The sequence below is a fragment of the Diabrotica undecimpunctata genome, chromosome 6 (genome assembly GCF_040954645.1).
Source record: "Diabrotica undecimpunctata isolate CICGRU chromosome 6, icDiaUnde3, whole genome shotgun sequence".
Classification (NCBI taxonomy): domain Eukaryota; kingdom Metazoa; phylum Arthropoda; class Insecta; order Coleoptera; family Chrysomelidae; genus Diabrotica; species Diabrotica undecimpunctata.
The window spans coordinates 10,364,366-10,384,112 of record NC_092808.1 but is presented as its reverse complement, the minus strand read 5'-3'; the positions used below and the strand labels follow the sequence as shown (position 1 = coordinate 10,384,112).

Here is a 19,747-nt window from a genome sequence, read left to right as displayed (position 1 = left end):
AACATAACAAACAAACCATAACATAACCTTAAAATATGGACATTTGATCGAGTTAAAGAAGGCATTTGACAGAGTAAAATATTATAAAATTCACTAAGCCCTATGCTACTTAATCTAATTATGGATGAATGGAAGAGGATACAGAATGGGAAACAATAAAATTAAAATTCTCTGTTACGCAAATGATGCAATATTGATGGCCCAAAATAAAGATATCCTTTAAAGACTAGTTCTCAGATTTAATACAAGAGCAAAAGAAGTAAGATGTAAAATAATGGAAATAAGAGTATATATATAATGTCGGTTTACAACGTTCTTCGACGTCTTCCGATTTCCAATCTCCATCTCATTCTATCGTTCCATAGATCGTCCTCCAGTTCTCTTTCTCTGATTTCTTTATCAACTCCTTCTCTCCAACTTCTAGGCCTTCCTGGTCTTGGCCTACCTCTTGGTTGCCATTCGAGAATTTGTCTTGGTATTCTATTCTCCGGCATTCTCCTTACGTGTCCGTACCATCTGAGTTGTGTCGTTTTGATGTCATCAACAATATTATGTGTAATCCCCATGATTTCTCGGACTCTCTCGTTTGTTATTCTGTCGCGTCTGGAGATTCCCGCCGAGCGGCGCCAGAAGTCCATTTCTGTTGCTCTAAGCATTTTCTCTGTTCTGTCTTTTAGGGGCCACACTTCGCATCCATATGTTGTAATACTTTTTATTATGGTGTTGTGTATTCTTCTTTTATTTTCTTTAGAGATGTTTTTATCCCACAGTACGCTGTTCAGTAAGGCTATGCCTTTCCTTCCCTGTGTATTTCGTTCCTTAATGGCTGCATCTAATTTTCCGTCCTGAGTGATCTTTACTCCTAGGTATTTGTAGTCATCACATAGTTTGATCTCTTGATTTTCCTCTACGAGAAGGTTATGTTGATCTCCTCCGATACTCATGTACTCAGTTTTTTCCATATTCACTTCCAAACCCCACTTTGTAAACTCTTCTAATAGTTTTCGCATCATGTAACTAAGGTCTTCAGAGTCCTGTGCGATGATGACCTGGTCATCCGCAAAGCACAGAGTGTACAAAGTTAAGTCTATTAGTGGTATGCCCATATTCATACATTTTTTCTTCCATTTGTTGAGTGCTGCTTCGAGGTATATTTTGAATAATGTTGGGGATATGCAGCATCCTTGTCTTAGTCCTTTAGTCACTTTGAATCCCGGTGTTATCAGATTTCCTGTTTTAATTCTTGTTGTTTGTTGGTAGTACAACGTTTTTACTGCTTCAATCAATTCTATATTTATATTTGTTTTCCCCAGTGCCTCCCAAGAAATATGCAGGAAATATGCAAGAAATATGCAGGAAATAAGAGTACCAAGGGATTACTCTGTACAGCTATGAAGACGATGAAAAAGAAGAGATCAAATACAAAGAGCAAATAGATTACCACGATGCTTTCTTGTTATTTAATACTTTAACTATATTACTATATTAATCAAAAAAAGTCCATATGCATATCTTTAATCGATCTCAGATAATCGATTGTTCGATTTTTTTTCTAGCTATGTACAGTGCTAGTCAAAAGTCCGATCCCACCTCGTATCTTTTGAACGGTTATACTTATAATAGTGAAATTTGGAGGGAGGTAATAAACAGACGTACGCTTCTTAACTACTCATAACAAGTGACGTAATAGTCACAGACGACGTTACAGCGCCACTGCGACAGATAATTTTAAATAGCACCTTATGGCAAGTGATACCTCGTTTGAAAGGTATTGAAAATACCTATTCAACCATACTAATTTTATTTGAATTTAAGCTCATTTTGATGAATAAATTAAATAAATACTAAAATTGTAGGTTCGCATTTAATTAATAAATATTGAAACCTCCGCCTCTGGTTACTTGTCAAAAACTTGACGTTTTACAATTCTCTAATTGTTTTTACGTCAACGTTAACTTTTTTGACAATTAACCAGAGGCGAACGTTAGAATATTTATTAATTAAATGGCAAACTACAATTATTTTAATATACCTATTCAATCATACTAATTTTGTTTGGATTTAAGATGATTTTGACGAATAAATTAAATAAATACTAAAATCTAGTTTGGCATTTAATTAATAAAAATTCTAACGTCCTCCTTTGGTTATTTGTCAAAAAGTTGACGTTTGTCAATTCTCTAGTTGTTTTTAGTTTGCAAAAGCGTTTATAGCTCAATATTTAGTTTCTGTTTCGGCTTAGTTTAGTCAATTCAATTTTAGTCAAGTTGTTTTTATTTAGTTGTTCTTAGTTAATATTTAGTTTAATTATTGTTTAACGAGACGTTTAAATTTTTACAAGTACGTACTGTAGCCGACAAAGTAGCAGCTGTGTTAATAATTGGTGAATGTGGAAATAATTTCCATGCAGCGGAACGTCTTTTTAATGAAAGGTACCCCGATCGCCCTACATCGAGAGCTTATTTGAGGAAGCTTCTTCGGAAGTCTAAACAAACAGGTAGTGTTCAAGATGTCAAACGATCTGGTCGACCAACAATTAGTGACGACAAAAAAATTAACATAATTTCAGAAATAGTAGTGAACCCTACTTCTTCTACAGCCCAAGTTGCATCTATCTATGGAATCAGTCAAAAGACAATACACCGAGTGTTGGCTGAAAACAAATTGCATCCATACAAATTAAAAATTGTGCACCGACTTTCAGATGATGACACCGACTGAAGACTAGAATTCTGTGAAAATATGTCGAATAAAATTAACCAACATCCCGATTACATAAAACAAATTTGTTTAAGTGACGAAAGTACTTTTTCTCTCAATGGAAATGTTAACACACACAATGTGAGGTATTGGAGTGACACAAATCCTCACGTCTTTCGTGAAACACATACTCAATTTCCAAAAAAAAATAAATGTTTGGGCATGCAATTGAACCGCTAATTCTTGAAATTCTAGAGGATAATCCAGATGAATTTGGCAACTTAGAAATAACGTTTCAATAAGATACTGCTCTTGTACACCATTATGGTACAGTAAGACGTTACCTAGATGAGGAATATCGTGGTAAATAGATTGGACGACGAGGTACGATAGAATGGCCAGCTCGGTCACCGGACCTCACACCATTAGATTTTTTTCTGTGGGGATACTTGAAATCTAAAGTTTACGCTACAGCACCCGACAATATTGACATTTTAAAAAAACGAATTGTTGAAGAATGTAGGGCAATTTCCCCCGATACATTTGAACGAGTACGGCAAGAGTTTAGAAATAGGATGCACTAACATTAGGAGGTAGATGAAGCACATTTTGAACACTTACTATAAGAACTATTTAATTTATTCATCAAAATGAGCTTAAACTCAAAAACAAAATTATTATGACTGAATAGGTACTTTCAATACCTTTCAAACGAGGTATCGCTTGCCATAAGGTCCCATTTAAAAGTATCTGTCACAGTGGCGCTGTAACATCGCTGTCACTATTACTTAATTATTTATTGATTAATATTATTAATGATTAATATTAATTGAGTAGCCTACGTCTGTCTATTAGCTTCCTCCAAATTTCACTATTATAACAATAACGTACTTTTGACTAGCACTGTATAATCACTAACAGAAAATAAGTTTTTGCACGATTTAATGCACAAGTTTATCATTTGTTTTGTGGGAAATAGGAAAATAATCAGAAAATAAGTTTTTTCGCGATTTGATACGCATGTTTATAATGTTTTTTTGTTGAAAAATTAATGAATGCGATAAGAAAGTACATTAAAAAAAACCATTGATAATATTTCATGGATTATAAATTCTTGACAGGTTCGTTTAATCTACTACGGGTCTAAGGGTTATCTTTTTTGATAAAAAGGGTGCTTGAATAGTGATCTCGTATATATTTAAAATACTATTATTATATTATTAGAAATGTTGAGTAAAAGTTTTGTAATTTGTTATTCATCGACCCTGCACCTTATCTATGTACCATTCATGGTCAAAGACAAATGTCATAAGACCGAGACATCACATTTAAAATACTCTTGGGAGCAACAAAAAAATGTGCGTCTCTCTTTATATTTAAACAATTTTTGACAATGTTTGGAAGAAAAAAGGAAAGATGTGTTACAATTCTAAAAATAAAACTATGTATTCAACTTTGTCAAGACGAGCAAACTAAAACTGAAATAACTTCGCAACATGATAATCATAAAATGACAGCAGATCAAGCTTACGAATTGAAAAAAAATGACACAGAGATGTATCAAAATGACAGTACCGTACAAGTGTTTGCCGACTCCATCATTGAGTTCTTCTGTAGCTTTTTATAAACGTCAGTTGTGGACTTTCAATTTAACCATACATCACAATAAGACCGGAAGAGCAGTATGTTATGTGTGGTATGAAATTATTGCTGCTCGAGGAGCGAATCAGATTGCATCTTGTCTCTTTAAACATCTTCAAAGAAACATACCTAATAACACAAGAAGCGTAATATTTTGCTCTGATACCTGTGGAGGTCAGAATAGAAATTCTCACGTCAGTTCTATGTTTACGTGGGCTGTACATAAGTTACAGTTAGAGAGAATCGACCATAAATTTATGGTTCCCGGACATAGCCATTTAGAAGTTAATAAAGATCACGAGATAATAAAAAAGAACAAAAAGAAAATAGAAATCCAAATATATCATCCTCATGACTGGATACAACTTATTAGGTCCAACAGTAACAAATTTCAAGTTGTGGAAATGCAGAATACAGTAAATCCTCGATATAACGGACCTCTATTTAACGGACTTCGGATATAACGGACAAAAAATCCGGTCAAATATAAAACAAAATAAAAACGTACTGTTAATATTATACATGCTTATACCGTCCATACCGTCCATACCCGTCCCATACCACTATAGTTTACAAAGAATTTCAACAAAATCTAGCATAAGAGTCATTTCTAATAGTAATATGTATATATTTTTTTGCCGAAAAATAAATTTGTTAGAGAAACATAAAAAATACACACATGAGATATAAATTTGCACATTTGTAGGCAAGAGACACAAAGTGAGATTATCACATATTATTAGGGGATTCCCTGATATCATAACACGTAGGTTTCTATGATTATATGGGTGTTGCTAAACTAACACATTTAGTGTACACCAGTAAGTAAGTTAAAATTTTCGCAATCATACCCTTTAAATATGGACAAACGGAAAAGAATCAATCTAAAAATCAATCAAAAACTAGATATTATACAAACGTTGGAGTCTGAAACGTCTGTGTCTCATATATGTGATCAATATGGCATAAAAAAGCAAACTGTTTCGGACATAAAAAAAAAACAAAAACAAAACAAATAAATTTGCATTCATGTGTGATGTAGGAGAGAACAGCAATCTTAGAAAACGAATGAAATTGGCTCGTAAAACTTCACTGGAAGAAGCAATCTTAAAATGGTACGGCCAACAACTTTCTAGAGGGGTCCCAGTCCGGGTAGTCGAATTGAAATCTGATGCAATTAAATTAGCAAATCATATAGACATACCATTCAGAACAAGTGATGGATGGCTCTAGCGCTTTCGCAAAAAGCACGGAATCATAAATAAAAGAATTTACGGCAAAGCTTCAACTGCCCCAAAAGAAGAAATAGAACCTTTTAGTCAAAAACTAATAGAACATTATAAGTAACGAAATGCTATTAGAATCTCAGATTTACAATACTGACGAAACTGGTTTGTTATGGCGTACTTTGTCTGAAAACACACAAGCCTCCAAATATGACAAATCTAATTCTAGAAGAAAAATCAGCAAGAAGAGCATCTCGGCTTTGTGCTAACGTCGATGGATCGCATAGATTGACTCCTGTAATGGTTGGCAAATCTCGTAAACCTAGCAACTTTAGCTGTATGTTGTTGTCAAAGTATACAACATTGCTTATTCAACAAATGGATCAGGGAATAATTTTGGCAACCAAACGAATATATCGCAGAAAGTTTTTAGAGGATGTAATAGTTGTATTGATCAATGGAAATAATGTAGAAGATACAAGAGGGCAGCGTACCTTGCAAATTACAATGTAAAGTCAACAATTTTTAATGTTGCTGCAGCATGGGAGGAGGTGAAAGAGCAAACAATAAAACATGGTTGGAAGGATTTGTTTGATGGCCTAGATACATACACAGATTTAGAAGGGTTGGAAGTTACTGATTTCTGTAGGACAATACATAATAATGCCGGACAACATATAGCTGAGGAAGATATTACACCATGACTGAAAGTGAAATAGCAGATGAAGTTATGAACCTAAAAAATGAGGATAGAAGTGACGATACCGAAGAAGGTGACAAAACAAGACTACTAAAAATGAAGTTATCAGAGGTAAGATCACATCTCGACTCTAATAACAGTTATTGATTATTCATCAGATAAAGAAGTTCAACTGTGTTCTACGCATATTTGTAATTTTAGAGAGTTGATCATAAAAAAACAGCAAACATTGAAAGTGCAAACGAAACCTGGTTTTAGCAACGTCACTTCACGACGAATGTCCGAAGTCAATTAAATAGAATTTTGTTTGTATTTTGAATTTTTTATATACATCTAAATACTTACATATTTAAAAAAAAAGTTTTTTCTATTTATTTTAAAGATATTTTTATATAACGGAATTTCGGCTTTAACGGACACCCCGTCCCCCCAAGTAGTCCGTTATATCGAGGTTTTACTGTACTGACTTTTTGGACTTTGTATCGTTTTTTAAAGGTTCTTTGGTATTAAGAAATAAATATGTAGGCGGAAAGCAGTTTAAATGGTTGGACAAAAGGTGGCTCCGCTATGACCCGGAATTTGGAATGGTTTCTTACAAAGACACCTTGCAAATGGAATCAGAATTTCACAAGATAAATTTGAGACGGAGGGCATTCTTTATACCTAATAACATCCCAGTTATATCACTATTGCCTTTACCTATATCAAAAGAAAAAAAAGATGACTTAATTTCTCTACTTACATTGATACCAAATGTTTCCATAAATTTTATATAGATTATATAAAATTAGAATAATATTAAGAAAATATTGTGAGAACAAACTAAAATACCTAATTGTGCTGTTAAACATAAGTCATATATGCCAATGTTCTTTTTAACATAAGTCGGGAAAAACAATTTTCCATACTTTTTTAGAGTCCTACTTAGCTCCTAGTAAATATGTTGTACACACTTTCATAAAATGCAATAAACGTTTTTAAGGAATATTGAATTATTTTTTTATAAAGTTTTATTAAATTTCTAAATAATCTACAATTTTCGACTTATGTACTTTATTCTGCCGACCCTACATATATAAATAGCAGTGAACGAAAAATATGTTAATACGATCGCAATATCAATACAATTTATCAAGATTATCGTTAAATGCATTTTTAGTCATAAAATTTCATATCTAATAAATAAACAATATTATTTAAAACATTTGATTTAATTGTTTTGTTTTTACTAGCTAGAAAATAACACTTTAGTCGTTATAAATATCTATGCAGACTAGAATGCATACATAAAAATAACATAAAACCATTATTACGCCATTCACCAAACAAAGATACACAATTTATATTCTGAATGGAAATATTTAAAAAATAAAAGAATCTAAAGCACAAGTATTTATTCCACCAACAAAAATTCCGTTAAAAACAACATAACCATCGTATTCTAGATTGTGCTAAGAACACATTATTTGGAATAAAAAATCTTATACAGTGTGTCCCAAAAGTAACAGATAAAATTCATAATATTGTTTCTGATTGAGTTTGAAAAAAAAAAACTCAAAAACACGTAGATATGTAAATGTAATTACAACAAAACAATTACAATTTGAAAATAAACTACGTATTTACTACGTAAACACGTAGTTTATTTTCAAATTGTACTTGTTTTGTTGTAATTACATTTGTAGGCTGTAGACTCTCGCAATGTGAGCTGTTGCGTTCATTATCATCATAAGTTGCTTGACAATCCGTTGTGAATCTTGGCCTGCTCACAAAGAAGTCCCATTCCAGTCGATTACTAGCAACTTCCGTCCATCTTCTAACCCTTAGAATCTATAGGTTTTCTTCCACATCGTCAATCCACCTCCTTCGTGGTCGTCCTCTACTTCTTGTGCCCTCTGGTTTTGAAAATGTTAATCTCCTCGTGTATTCGTGAACTGACATCCTAGCAATGTGTCCAACCCAACTGGATCGGTTTATAACTGATATAGTTCAAAGTTGTATCTTCGACCCCATAGCCCATTTTCATTTACGGCCCCAAAAATCTTTCTAAGAATTTTTCTCTCAAAAATACCAAGAAGTCTTTCATCATTTTGAGATAAGGACCACGCTTTAGCCCCATATATCAAAACCTGTCTTATTAAGGTCTTGTTTACATTGAGCTTCACTTCTTCTTCTTTAGATGCAAATCCACTAATGGATGTTAGCGATCACATTTTCCATTAATTCTCTATTTCTTGCAATATGTATCAGAGATTGTATGCCGTTAATCCCTGTCCATTGCCTTATGTTTCGGAGCCAGGACATTTTCTTGCGTCCCATTCCTCTCTTGCCTTCAATTTTACCCTCGATTATAAGTTGGAGGAACTGGTATTTTTCATTTCGCATGATGTGACCTAGATACGCCGTTTTCCTTTTCTTGATGGTTTCGAAAAGTTGGCGTTCTTGGTTTATTCTTTTAAGGACATCTATATTTGTGATTTTCGCTGTCCATGGTATTTTTAGGATACGGCGATAGAGCCACATTTCGAAAGCTTCTAATCTGTTTATATCCCTCGTTTTGAGTGCCCAGCCCTCTACGCCATATAGCAGCACTGACCACACGTAGCACTTAGTAAACCTTAGTCTCAGTTGAAGATCGAACTCTGAACAAGTCAGTACCTTCTTGAATTTTACGAAAGCTTGTCGAGCTTGCTCAATGCGACATTTTACTTCCCTGTCCGATGCCCAGTCTTCAAAAAGCCACGATCCCAGGTATTTAAATTTACTCACTCTTTCAATGGACTTAGTATTCAGTGTTATGGTGGAGTTTTCAAGTGCATCCAAGTTTCTGAAGATGATCATAAATTTGGTTTTTTTCAGCTTCACTGCACGTTCTATATTTTTATTTTTTAAGTGTTTCTGGAGACCGTGAACAGTTCTGTTTGCTATTGTTATGCGTCTGTTTATTTCGTGGCTTGTCGTGTTTGTTGCGTTTATTAGCGATCTAAGATATGTGAATTCTTTGACTTGCTCACAGGTATGGTGGTTAACTTGAATTCTGTATTGGATATTTCGGAGATTTTTAGAAACCAATATATATTTGCTTTTTTCCTCGTTTACCACAAGTTCTAATTCACTTGCCGCAAACCTTGTAAAACACTGCACCATGGCTCTCATACTTCTGCCCACTATAACTATATCGTCAGCGAATGCGAGAATTTGCGTCGATCTATTAAAAATAGTTCCATTCATTCTAATATTTAATTGTCTGATTGCCTTTTCCAAGTCAATATTAAAGAGGAGACACGCCAGCACGTCCCCCTATCTTAGACCATTATTAATTTCAAAGAACGTAGAGTTTTCTCCTTCAATTCTAACGCATGAGCTTACGTTTTGCATTGTTAGTTGGGGAAACTTAACTAACATAGGTGGGATCCCAAAGTGTATCATTGCTTTATAGAATGCGGTTCTTTTCGCACTGTCATAGGCTGCTTTGAAGTCGACGAAGAGATGGTGCGTATCTATGTTATATTCTAGTGACTTTTCTAGAATCTGCCTATGTGCTTGAATTTGATGTGTAGTTGACTTTCCAACAGTAAATCCGCATTGATATTGACCAACAATATCCTTTGTAAAATGTTTAAGTCTTTCAAACAATACATTGCCGAAGATTTTATACGCAGATCTTAACATAGTAATGCCTCTATAGTTCTTACACTCCCGTTGATCACCCTTTTTATGCAACGTTCATATTATTCCCTTTAGCCACTCTTCTGGTACCAATTCATTCTGCCATATAAATACTATTAGTTTATGGATTGCTGCAAAAAGTTGATCACCACCTTTTTTATACATTTCTGAACAGATTTCATCGATTCCTGGGGCTTTATTGTCTTTGAGTTTTAGGATGGCATTTGACACTTCTTCTCTTGTTGGGTCTTCACTGTGTAGTTGACGTTGTAGATTTTGTTGATTGTCTATGTTGTAACGTCCTTTAATATCGTTTATGTTTAGATGTTCGCTGAAATGTTGTGCTCATCTGTTAAGAACTGAGTTTTTATCATGTAGAATTTCACCAATAGTGTCTTTACAAATTTTTAATCATGGTTTAAATTATCGACGGCTATTATTTAAGGATTTGTAGTATTTCCTCGTTTTTTGTCGAATTTTTATCGAATAAACTTTGTATGTCATTGAGAGTGTTGTGTTCGTATTCCCTGCTGAAAAATTGGCTGTTGAAGCATCTAAAGGTAGGGTATGGGATGAGGTTCCAAAAATTTCATTTACGTATCGTTGAACTGTCGTGTTCTCTCTGACGCTCACACCATAACCCCAAAAGTGCGGTGCACGTGCCGTTCTAAATAAAATGTTTGTGGATTTCTTTTTGTGTCTTTCACCACGTCGTCCTCCAACCCTGGCTCGACAATCTCTTTTCTAATGCGTTGTTTCAGCTCTTCGATGTTGTCTTGCCTATTTACATAGACTTTGCTTTTTAAATAACCCCAAAACCAAAAGTCTACGGAGGTTAAATCCGGAGAACGACGTGGACATTCTATAAACCTTCTTTTACCTATTTATCAATTTGGAAATATTGAAGATAATTTCCTCACATGATTCCTAAAATGAAGCAAAGCACCTTATTGTTAAAACCAGATGTTACTAGAGGTAAATCTGGATGGTCTTCATCAAGAAACATGACTTCTAAGGCTGGGATAAAGTCAAGACGTAAAAGTCTAAGTAAAAATCTGGGTCCTCTATCCGAATTTCAACAATTCCAGCCCAAACATTAATTTTTGTAGCACTTTTGTATGACCTGGAAACCAATGTGGATTTTCCGGACTCCAATAGTGTGTTTTTAGTTTATTAACGATTCCGTTGAAATAAAATGTTGCTTTGTCAGAAACCAGGATACAGTTTTTTACGTTGGGATCTCCTCCTAACCTTTAGCGCCTGATTTAGTTGAATTTTTTACGGACATAGGCTCAAATCACAACGCAAAGCCGCTAAGTTGTGGTCTGTGAAAGGTCGAGTTCTTGTGAGCGACGTGAAATCAACTGGCTCGGATTCTCTGGAATACTTTTACGAACAGCGGCGATATTTTCGGCAGACCTCGCGTTTCGTCGATATATGGGTGTTGATTGATTGTTTACTGAACCAGTAGACTTAAATTTATCCACCACACTGCTAATAGTCCTTTAGGAAAATTGTGGCGACCATAAAATGGGAGAAGCGCGCTGAACGTTGTCCGAACATAACAGCCACTTTAATAAAACATTTTTACACTTGCACGTATATACAGTTGAGTCCAAGGTTCTTTACCAGTGTGTCATTAACACCTGGCGAGATAAAACACATACTTTTCGCGCATGAAACTAAAGACAAACCAGACACCGCCTGTTATTAAGTAAAGACATGTTATTTTTATGAACGCTCTAAACTCAGTATATCGAAAAGAGATATGTACAAAAAAGACGTTTGGGGAGGTTTTCAGATTAAGTACAATTTGTGACGTTTCTGGTTTTTTTTTTACTTGTGGCTGTCAGTTTGTTAGATTTTTTGCTGTTTTTTGTCCTGTTTTTGCATTTAGAAGTTATTTATATTACACAAATAGTTGTTCTCACAACTAAATTTATTAGTTTGAAATTTTATGGTAAGTGTATTTTATTTTGCCATTAATTTACATACAAAGCTAACCTCATTGACACAGTTAAGGAATTGTTTTGTGTAAGTTTCCGCAAAAGTGAAAGAAATGACACAAAAAATGTTTTATTGAATTTTTTAGACTATGCCTATACAAAAAGTATAATTTTCAAATGTGCACTATTATAAAGCTTCAATGATGACAATCATATATTTATTATCAGATATGTACGATAATACATTTACATATACGTAATCTGAAAGGATTTTTTTTTAGACTGTCCGAATATGAAATGAAAGAATTGAAGTTATACTGGAGGATGATTCTGAATTAACAAAAAGCGGATGAGATAGATGTAGTTTATATACCTTCTTTAGTTGATGTGTTAACAGGAGAAGAGGATTTGGATGATAATCTTATAGAGGAAGGAGCTTTAACTGATATCGCTGGAACATTCGAGATTCACACAAGGTCACAAGATGAGGCTAAGACACCCACAGAATCCATAGTAGGGGGAAGAAAAGAAAAGTAAGTTCCCAACGAAAACGTAAACCAACGCAATATACACCTAGCTGGTCTAAATCGTCAGAAAACTATTCCTCTTCTCTAAAACAAAATGAATTTAATAAAAAGGAAGAAATACAGCTGAGACTTGCTGGGAAAACACCATTTGATATTCTCTTTATTTTTTGAAGATACTCGAATTCAGCCTGACGTATGCCCGGGATAACAACAGACATGATTTCAAACTTTCTCCAGCACAACTGCAGAAGTTTTTTGGTATTTTAATCCTTACCGGTTATCATACACTTCCGACGTGTGATATGTATTGGTCAAAAGACCCAGATAAAGGCGTGGAGCTGGTGAGAAATTGCATGAGTCGAAACACCTTACGAAACATAAAAAGAAATCTTTATGTCTCTGACAATAATAACTTAGACAAAAATGATAAATTTGCCAAAATACGTCCATTATTTTTGCTGATGAACGAACGATATTTGCAGTTTGGACTATTTTCTCATAATATGTCTATAGATGAACAAATGGTTCCTTATTTCGGCCGACATTCTGCAAAGATGTTTATGAAGGGTAAACCAGTGCGCTTTGGCTTCAAGGACTGGTGTTTTTGTAGCTCAGAGGGATATCTATAAAAATTCATTCCTTATGGTGGCGCAAATAGAGAAAGGCAGAAATCTCAATACACTTTCGGGACCCAAGTAGTTTTGGATCTGCTACATGTAATGCAAAACCCTTCAGAACATAGAGTTTCCTTCAACAACTTCTTTTCGAGTTATGCACTACTTCACATTCTAGATGTAAAAGGAATTTGAGAGAACAGGTTATCAGGATGTCCTATAGAAAGTAGCAAAGTGCTTGGAAAGAAGAACAGGGGCGAGTTTGATCATGCTTTCGACAAAAAGACAGAAGTATCAATTGCAAGGTGGCAGGATAATTCCGTTGTGACTGTAGCCAGCAACAATGGAACGGTTTATCCAATTGTTCCAGTTAAAAGATATAATCGGAAGCTACGAAAGGAAGATTCAATACCTCAGCCCAATATGATTAACGATTATAACCGACATATGGGAGGTGTTTATCTCCTAGATAATTCGGTATCAAATTACAGAATCCGAGTAAGAAGTAAACAGTTTTGGTGTCCCTTGTTTATGAACATTGTGGATTTCATAGTTGTAAATTCATGGAGAATTTACAACATTGTAAATGACTCTCGAGTCTCCCAATTGCAATTCCATTCTTCTTTGGTTTTGTCACTGATACAGAACGAAAAAAGATTTACAGTAAAAACAGCTGTTAAAGAAGGTGACTCCGAATCAGACCCAGAGCCAACGCCATCCACATCCGCATGGGGTCGTCCTTCTAAAGGAAGTTTATTCTGATATTCAATATGACCAGACTGGTCATAATATCGTTCGCGAAGAGGAGGGGCGTAGACGGCAGTGCAGACTGTGCAAAACTAACTCTGTTTATATGTGCGGAAAATGCAAGGTTCACTCGCACGCTGACTGTTTTAGTGCTTTCCATAAAAAATGGGATGCCATAATGGCACTACTGCCATACTTATTATCATTTAACCCGGATCTATCCACTGCTGGATATAGGTCTCCCTCAGTCTTTTCCATGTATTTCTGTTTTGTGCTGTTTGCATCCAATTTTTGTCGATCCGTTTTATGTCATCAGACCATCTTGTTGGTGGACGACCGCGACCTCTACTCCGATGTGCTTCTTGTCTCGGTCTCCACTGTATTATTCGCTGTGTCCATCTGTTATCCGACATTCTAGCTATGTGCCCCGCCCAGTTCCACTTAAGGGTCATAATTCTTTCTATGGCATCTGTCACTCTGTCACTGCCATACTACCAGACAAGTAATCATTTTATTTTATATAAATAACTATTGTAGCAATACCTTTAGTTTTAATTGATAAAACCAAGAAATTTCATTTACACACTATAAAACGTATAATTTTCAATTTACTACATATATTATGCCAAAGTTAACGAAACATTATTTTTTGTATATTGCAATTATTATTATTTATAATTTTAAGTGAAATATTGTTCTTATGCCTTTATTTATAAAGTATATAAACTTGAATTGCAAAAAATTGAATTATTTCAATCCTTGGCCATTAATGGGTTAAATAGTATTTGTACTCACCAGCAAAGAGACTCAACAAGAAGTCGTTTTTGGAGTTGCGCATGTCCTGTGGTATAAGCGATTTGACTCCGTGGAATGCATAAAAATATACGAACGATGAGACTCCTAATGTTTTTAGAACGGGACTAATTCCACAATATAAAGACTGTCTGAAACAATAAATGATAATCTGGTCAGTATACAAATTGCTCGTCAAATCTTATGTATATTGTTAGAATTTTTTATTTTGAAACATGAGGATTTTTTATTAACCCTTGTTTAAATCAAAACAATTTTAATGGTCTGTACGTCGAACCATAATTGAAGAGCTCGGGGCGATAAGGGACCTAAGCCACATTTTTTTGAAATTTGACGATTTCATTAAAACGGGCTCTGTAAAATGGTCTTAAGCCACCAGCGAAGTTTTACGACTATTGGGAAATAGATGTCGCCACCAGGCTATATCGACCTTGTTGCCGACTTGAAAAATCATGAAATTTTTTTAAGCAAGAACGTCATAAGCCACAATAAAATAAACATGGCGACACGTGATCGAAGAGTACTGAAAGAAAAACAATTAATTTATATGGAAAAAAACAGTAGTTCAGGTTCGGATTTTGACTCAGACGCTTCTGTAAACGATAGAGAATATTCTCCGCATTCAAGTTCCAGTGAAAGTGATGAATCTTCTCCGAAAAAGGTAAGTAAACATTTTAGTGGCTTGAGACCTTGCTGTAGAATATGTGGCTTGTGTCTTAATAAGTTATAATAACATTAAATTTACTTTTTTAGTAAAACGTAGCCATAAATAAACCGTTTTTACTTTTTTTATTGATAAAGACCCAGTAAAACTTATATTCTGTTTAAATTCGTTTGTAAATAACACGTTCTAAGACCGTATTTTATTTAGTAGGTGGCTTAGGCCCTTCTTGACTAAAGTACCTTTATTGTTTTAGAGAAGTCGACAATACCACACTGCAACTGCAGATACTAATCAAAGTCAAGTAGAAGGCAACAGAGGTTCAATTATTTTGACCCCAGAAAAACTTCCACCAAGCCGATGGAGAAAAGTTAACATTGAAGAAAGAAAGAAAGAAAAAGCAAAAAAACGTCGAAACTTGGGACACGACTATATAAATTTGAAAGGTGCAGTAAAAGAAGCAAAGAAGATTGGAGATCCGTGTAAATGTAAAAAAAAGTGCAGAGAACTGCTGCAGGGTACCGAATTATCGATATTTAACGGCTTTTGGGATTTAGAGACATACGAAAAGCAGAACACATATTTATTCTCCACAATAAAGGTTATAAAGAAAAAGAGAAGTTACAAAAGAAAAACAAAAAGACAAGAGTCAAAACGAAAATTTACCTATTTGTATTTTTTAAAAGTAAATGGAATAGATGTGCAGATATGCAAACAGGAGCTTTTATTGGTTCATGGACTACAAAACTCAAGTAAGCGAATTAAACAAATTTCAAAACAGATTTCTGAAGGAAGATCAACACCAAAAAAAGATCAAAGAGGTAAACATCACAATAGACAGAACAAAGTTGCCCCAGAAATGGTACAATCAGTTCACGACCACATTAGAAGTATCCCTAAATATGTTAGCCATTATAGTAGAACCGCTAATCCTAACAGAGTGTATATAAATCATGATGTTAGTATTTCAAGCCTGTATAAGGATTACTACATTGCTTGGTGTAAAGAGCGTAATATTATTCCAGTTAAAGAGGATCGGTACCGAAGAATTTTTAACTTAGAATACAACATAGGGTTTAAGATGCCCAAAAGCGATACTTGTTCAACCTGTGATTCACTAAATGTTATGATAAGTTCTAATACCGATAATAATGAATCTGAGGCCAAAAATCTCCAGGTAAAACTACTGTTACACCAAAGTCGCGCACAGGCAATGCAGCAAGACCTTAAGGACGAAATTAAGAAAAATGAAGAAACTCACAACACTGACATAATTTCATTCGACTTACAACAAACCTTACCCACACCTTCATTGACTGTTGGCGTAGCATTTTACCTTAGGAAAGCATGGACCTATAATCTTGGCGTACATGATTGTGTATCTGGGCAAGGACATATGTTTATGTGGACAGAGTCAGTTGCAAAAAGAGGAAGTTCCGAAATTGCTAGTGTACTCCTAAAGTATATAACTCATAAGCCATCAAGATCTAAAAATCTGGTAGTCTTTACTGACAATTGCGGGGGCCAAAACAAGAATTGGCTAATAATGGCATTATGGTTGCAATTAGCTGCAAAAAATTTACAAAACCATAGAACATCGTTTTCTAGTATCTGGGCACACCCATTTGCCTTCAGATAGAGATTTTGCGTTAATAGAGAAACATAAAAAATATGTTAAGCAAGTGTTTTCTCCAGAAGAATGGTTTGAAATTGTGAGAAAATCAAACAGAAAAAATCCATTTGCAGTAGTTGAAATGTCACAAGAAGATTTTTATAGTTTTGATGAAATAGTTCTAACAAAAAAAACATTTACCACCGAGAAACAACCACTCAACTTTACAGACGTGCGGTGCTTTCGGTTCGATAGCGAACACCCAAATTCCATTTTCATGAAACACACCCTAAATGGAGCGTTTAATGAAGTAAATGTTGGTAAGAGGGGTGTAAAGTTTGGTGACAACATATTAACAACTAAATCCTTAAAAAATATATGGAGGACCAATAGTACTTGACATCAAAAAAATTCAGGACATAAAGAAACTTTTGCCATATATTCCTTCCATAAACCAGCAATTTTATCTCAGTATTATTGAAAACAGTACCAGTAACATTGAACAAGACTACAACCAAATTGATGAAACAGAGGAAATAGACAGGAATGACGAAACCGATGTGTTTTAATAAAAAAATAATATTGTAGGAATATTCTGGCCTTTAGAATTTATATTTGTTTTGTTATTTTCAAAAAGGTCATAAGCCACATTTTTTTGTTTAATAAATTTTTTCTTAAAAAATGCAGCTTTCTCTTGTATCCTTTTTTAAAAAAAAAATATATTTAATAATTTATTATGTATGTAAGGAGTTAAGGTAAACATTATAAACTATGTGATTTACTCAAAACTTTTCAAATGAGGCTTAGGTCCCTTATTGCCCCGACCTCTTCAATTCTACCTTAAAAATACTAATAATATTATTTATTAATTATATTAATATGTAATTACTATTTGTTGTATTATTAATTAAACGTATCGGGTCAAAAACAAAATATGAATGAAATGTCAGATGTTGGTAGTTCAGATTTTCTTTCCTAGATGGCGCTAAGTTTTAAATATAAACTAACATAAAGCTTTAAATTATTTTGTATTAAATTCTACCTTAAAAATATTATTAAAATTAATTATATTAATATGTAATTAATACAGTATTATTAATTAAATGTATCGTTTCCAGAACAAAATATAATTGAAATATGGTAGTTTTTATTTCTTTCCTAGACGACGCCGTTACCTTACTGGATAAACGGTGTGTTATCATATCCTTTTATATAGATAGATACTTTAATCCGACCCTGTCGAGCAATTCAGTATAAAATTAAAATAGTCAATGTTTTTAGGATTCATTTTTTCAGGCATGCGTACTTTCAAGGTTCATGAGGTTTTGCACCCACTACACTAATATATAAATAGCGTTCATACTTACATGCCTTCAGTCTTAAGAAGATGAATTATACCTTCAAAAGTAGATTTTTCTGCAAGTTCTTTGTCTTCAACTGAAATAAAAAGAAAGTATGAGATATTACGCTAATATTGAGGTAAAATATCGAAATATTCCATATCAATGTTCATTTTTGAATTAACCTTTCAGTAGATGCATCTTGTCTAGGAGACCAGTGAGAGTCAATGACGGTCAATACTGAAGCAAATCGGAAGCTTTCGACTTTCTAAGGCTCTGTACCTTCGTTTGATAGGTACATTTATCGACTGTGTATCATTGCACCATTGCAGTATTGATGCTCGAACTGTAAGTTTGTAATATTTAAAACAAGTGCACGAAACCGTGTGCGTCTAGAGAAGTAATAGAATTTTGTGACTTGTAAGTAATTGTTTAATAATAAACCTTTATTTTTCAGATATTATGGATTATGAAAAAGAGCAAAAAAGATTGTTAGCACTTTTTAAAGAAGTTTCGATGGGTGATGAGTATGGTGATAAACAGGAATCGGGAGAAGATCATGTAGAAGAAAACTTGGAGGGAAGCGATACGGAACATGAAAATGAGGAATTAGATGGTACATGCGAACTATCTAGAAAACAGCAAATCAATTTGCCATGAACTCTTTCTTCAAGAAAAAAACACATAGGAAGTGGACGTGGATGTCGCCAGTAGGGAACACTAAAAATGAAATTGACTACACACTAACAAACAAAAAGAACATTTTTGAAGACGTCACAGTAATAAACTCAATCTCTACTGGTAGTGATCACAGAATGATACGGGCTAAAATAAGTATTAAACACAAAAAAGATCGAAGACAATATGTGCACTCTAAGAAAAAAGTCCACCCAGAAAAATTAAAGTAGAATGAAGAACAATACCAAAACAAATTAAGAACAGCTGAAGAACTAAAGCTAACAGACCTAAATCTAGATCAACTAAACAAAGCCATCACTGAAGAACTTCTAAAGACTAGCTTAGAAGTAGCACCAACAAAATCAGACAAAAAATCAAAATTAAGTGCCATATCTTTAGACATGCTACAACAACGGAGAAGCCTACTACAAGAAAATAAAAGAAATACAGCTGAATACAAAACCCTTAATACAAAAATAAGAAGACATATAAAACAAGATCTCAAACGACATCAAGAAGAACGAATCGAGAAGATTATAAAAGAAAACAGAAACTTAAGATCTATCAAGTCCCACATAGGAAGAAATAAAATCATAAAGATGGAAAATAAACAAGATGTAATAGAAAAAAGCAGAACCCAAATATCTAAGATAACAAGGGAATATTATAGTGACCTCTACAGCTCTAAAAACAGTCCACCTGATACAACTCAACAAAACTTGAAAAAGAAAATAATGAATGTAAACTCGGAAATATTACCCCCCATAACCGGAGAAGAAATAGAAAAAGCAATTAGAGATATGAAAATAAATAAGGCTCAGGGAGACGATGAAATTCTAATTGAAATGTTAAAAGAAGGAGGGGAAAAGATAA

At 34.0% G+C, this 19,747-nt stretch overlaps 1 protein-coding gene across 3 annotated transcripts in view; it reads right to left on the bottom strand.

Annotated features, from left to right (window-relative positions):
* The window catches only part of PMP34 (Peroxisomal Membrane Protein 34), a 35,830-nt gene that overhangs the window by 9,862 nt on the left and 6,221 nt on the right, over positions 1-19,747 (bottom strand). For all 3 annotated transcript variants that reach the window (XM_072534199.1, XM_072534197.1, XM_072534198.1), the window contains 2 exons: positions 18,224-18,293; positions 14,566-14,714 (listed from right to left, as the gene is read on the bottom strand). In XM_072534199.1, coding sequence (XP_072390300.1) covers positions 14,566-14,714; positions 18,224-18,293 — 219 coding nt within the window. The remainder of the gene's footprint in view (positions 1-14,565; positions 14,715-18,223; positions 18,294-19,747) is intronic.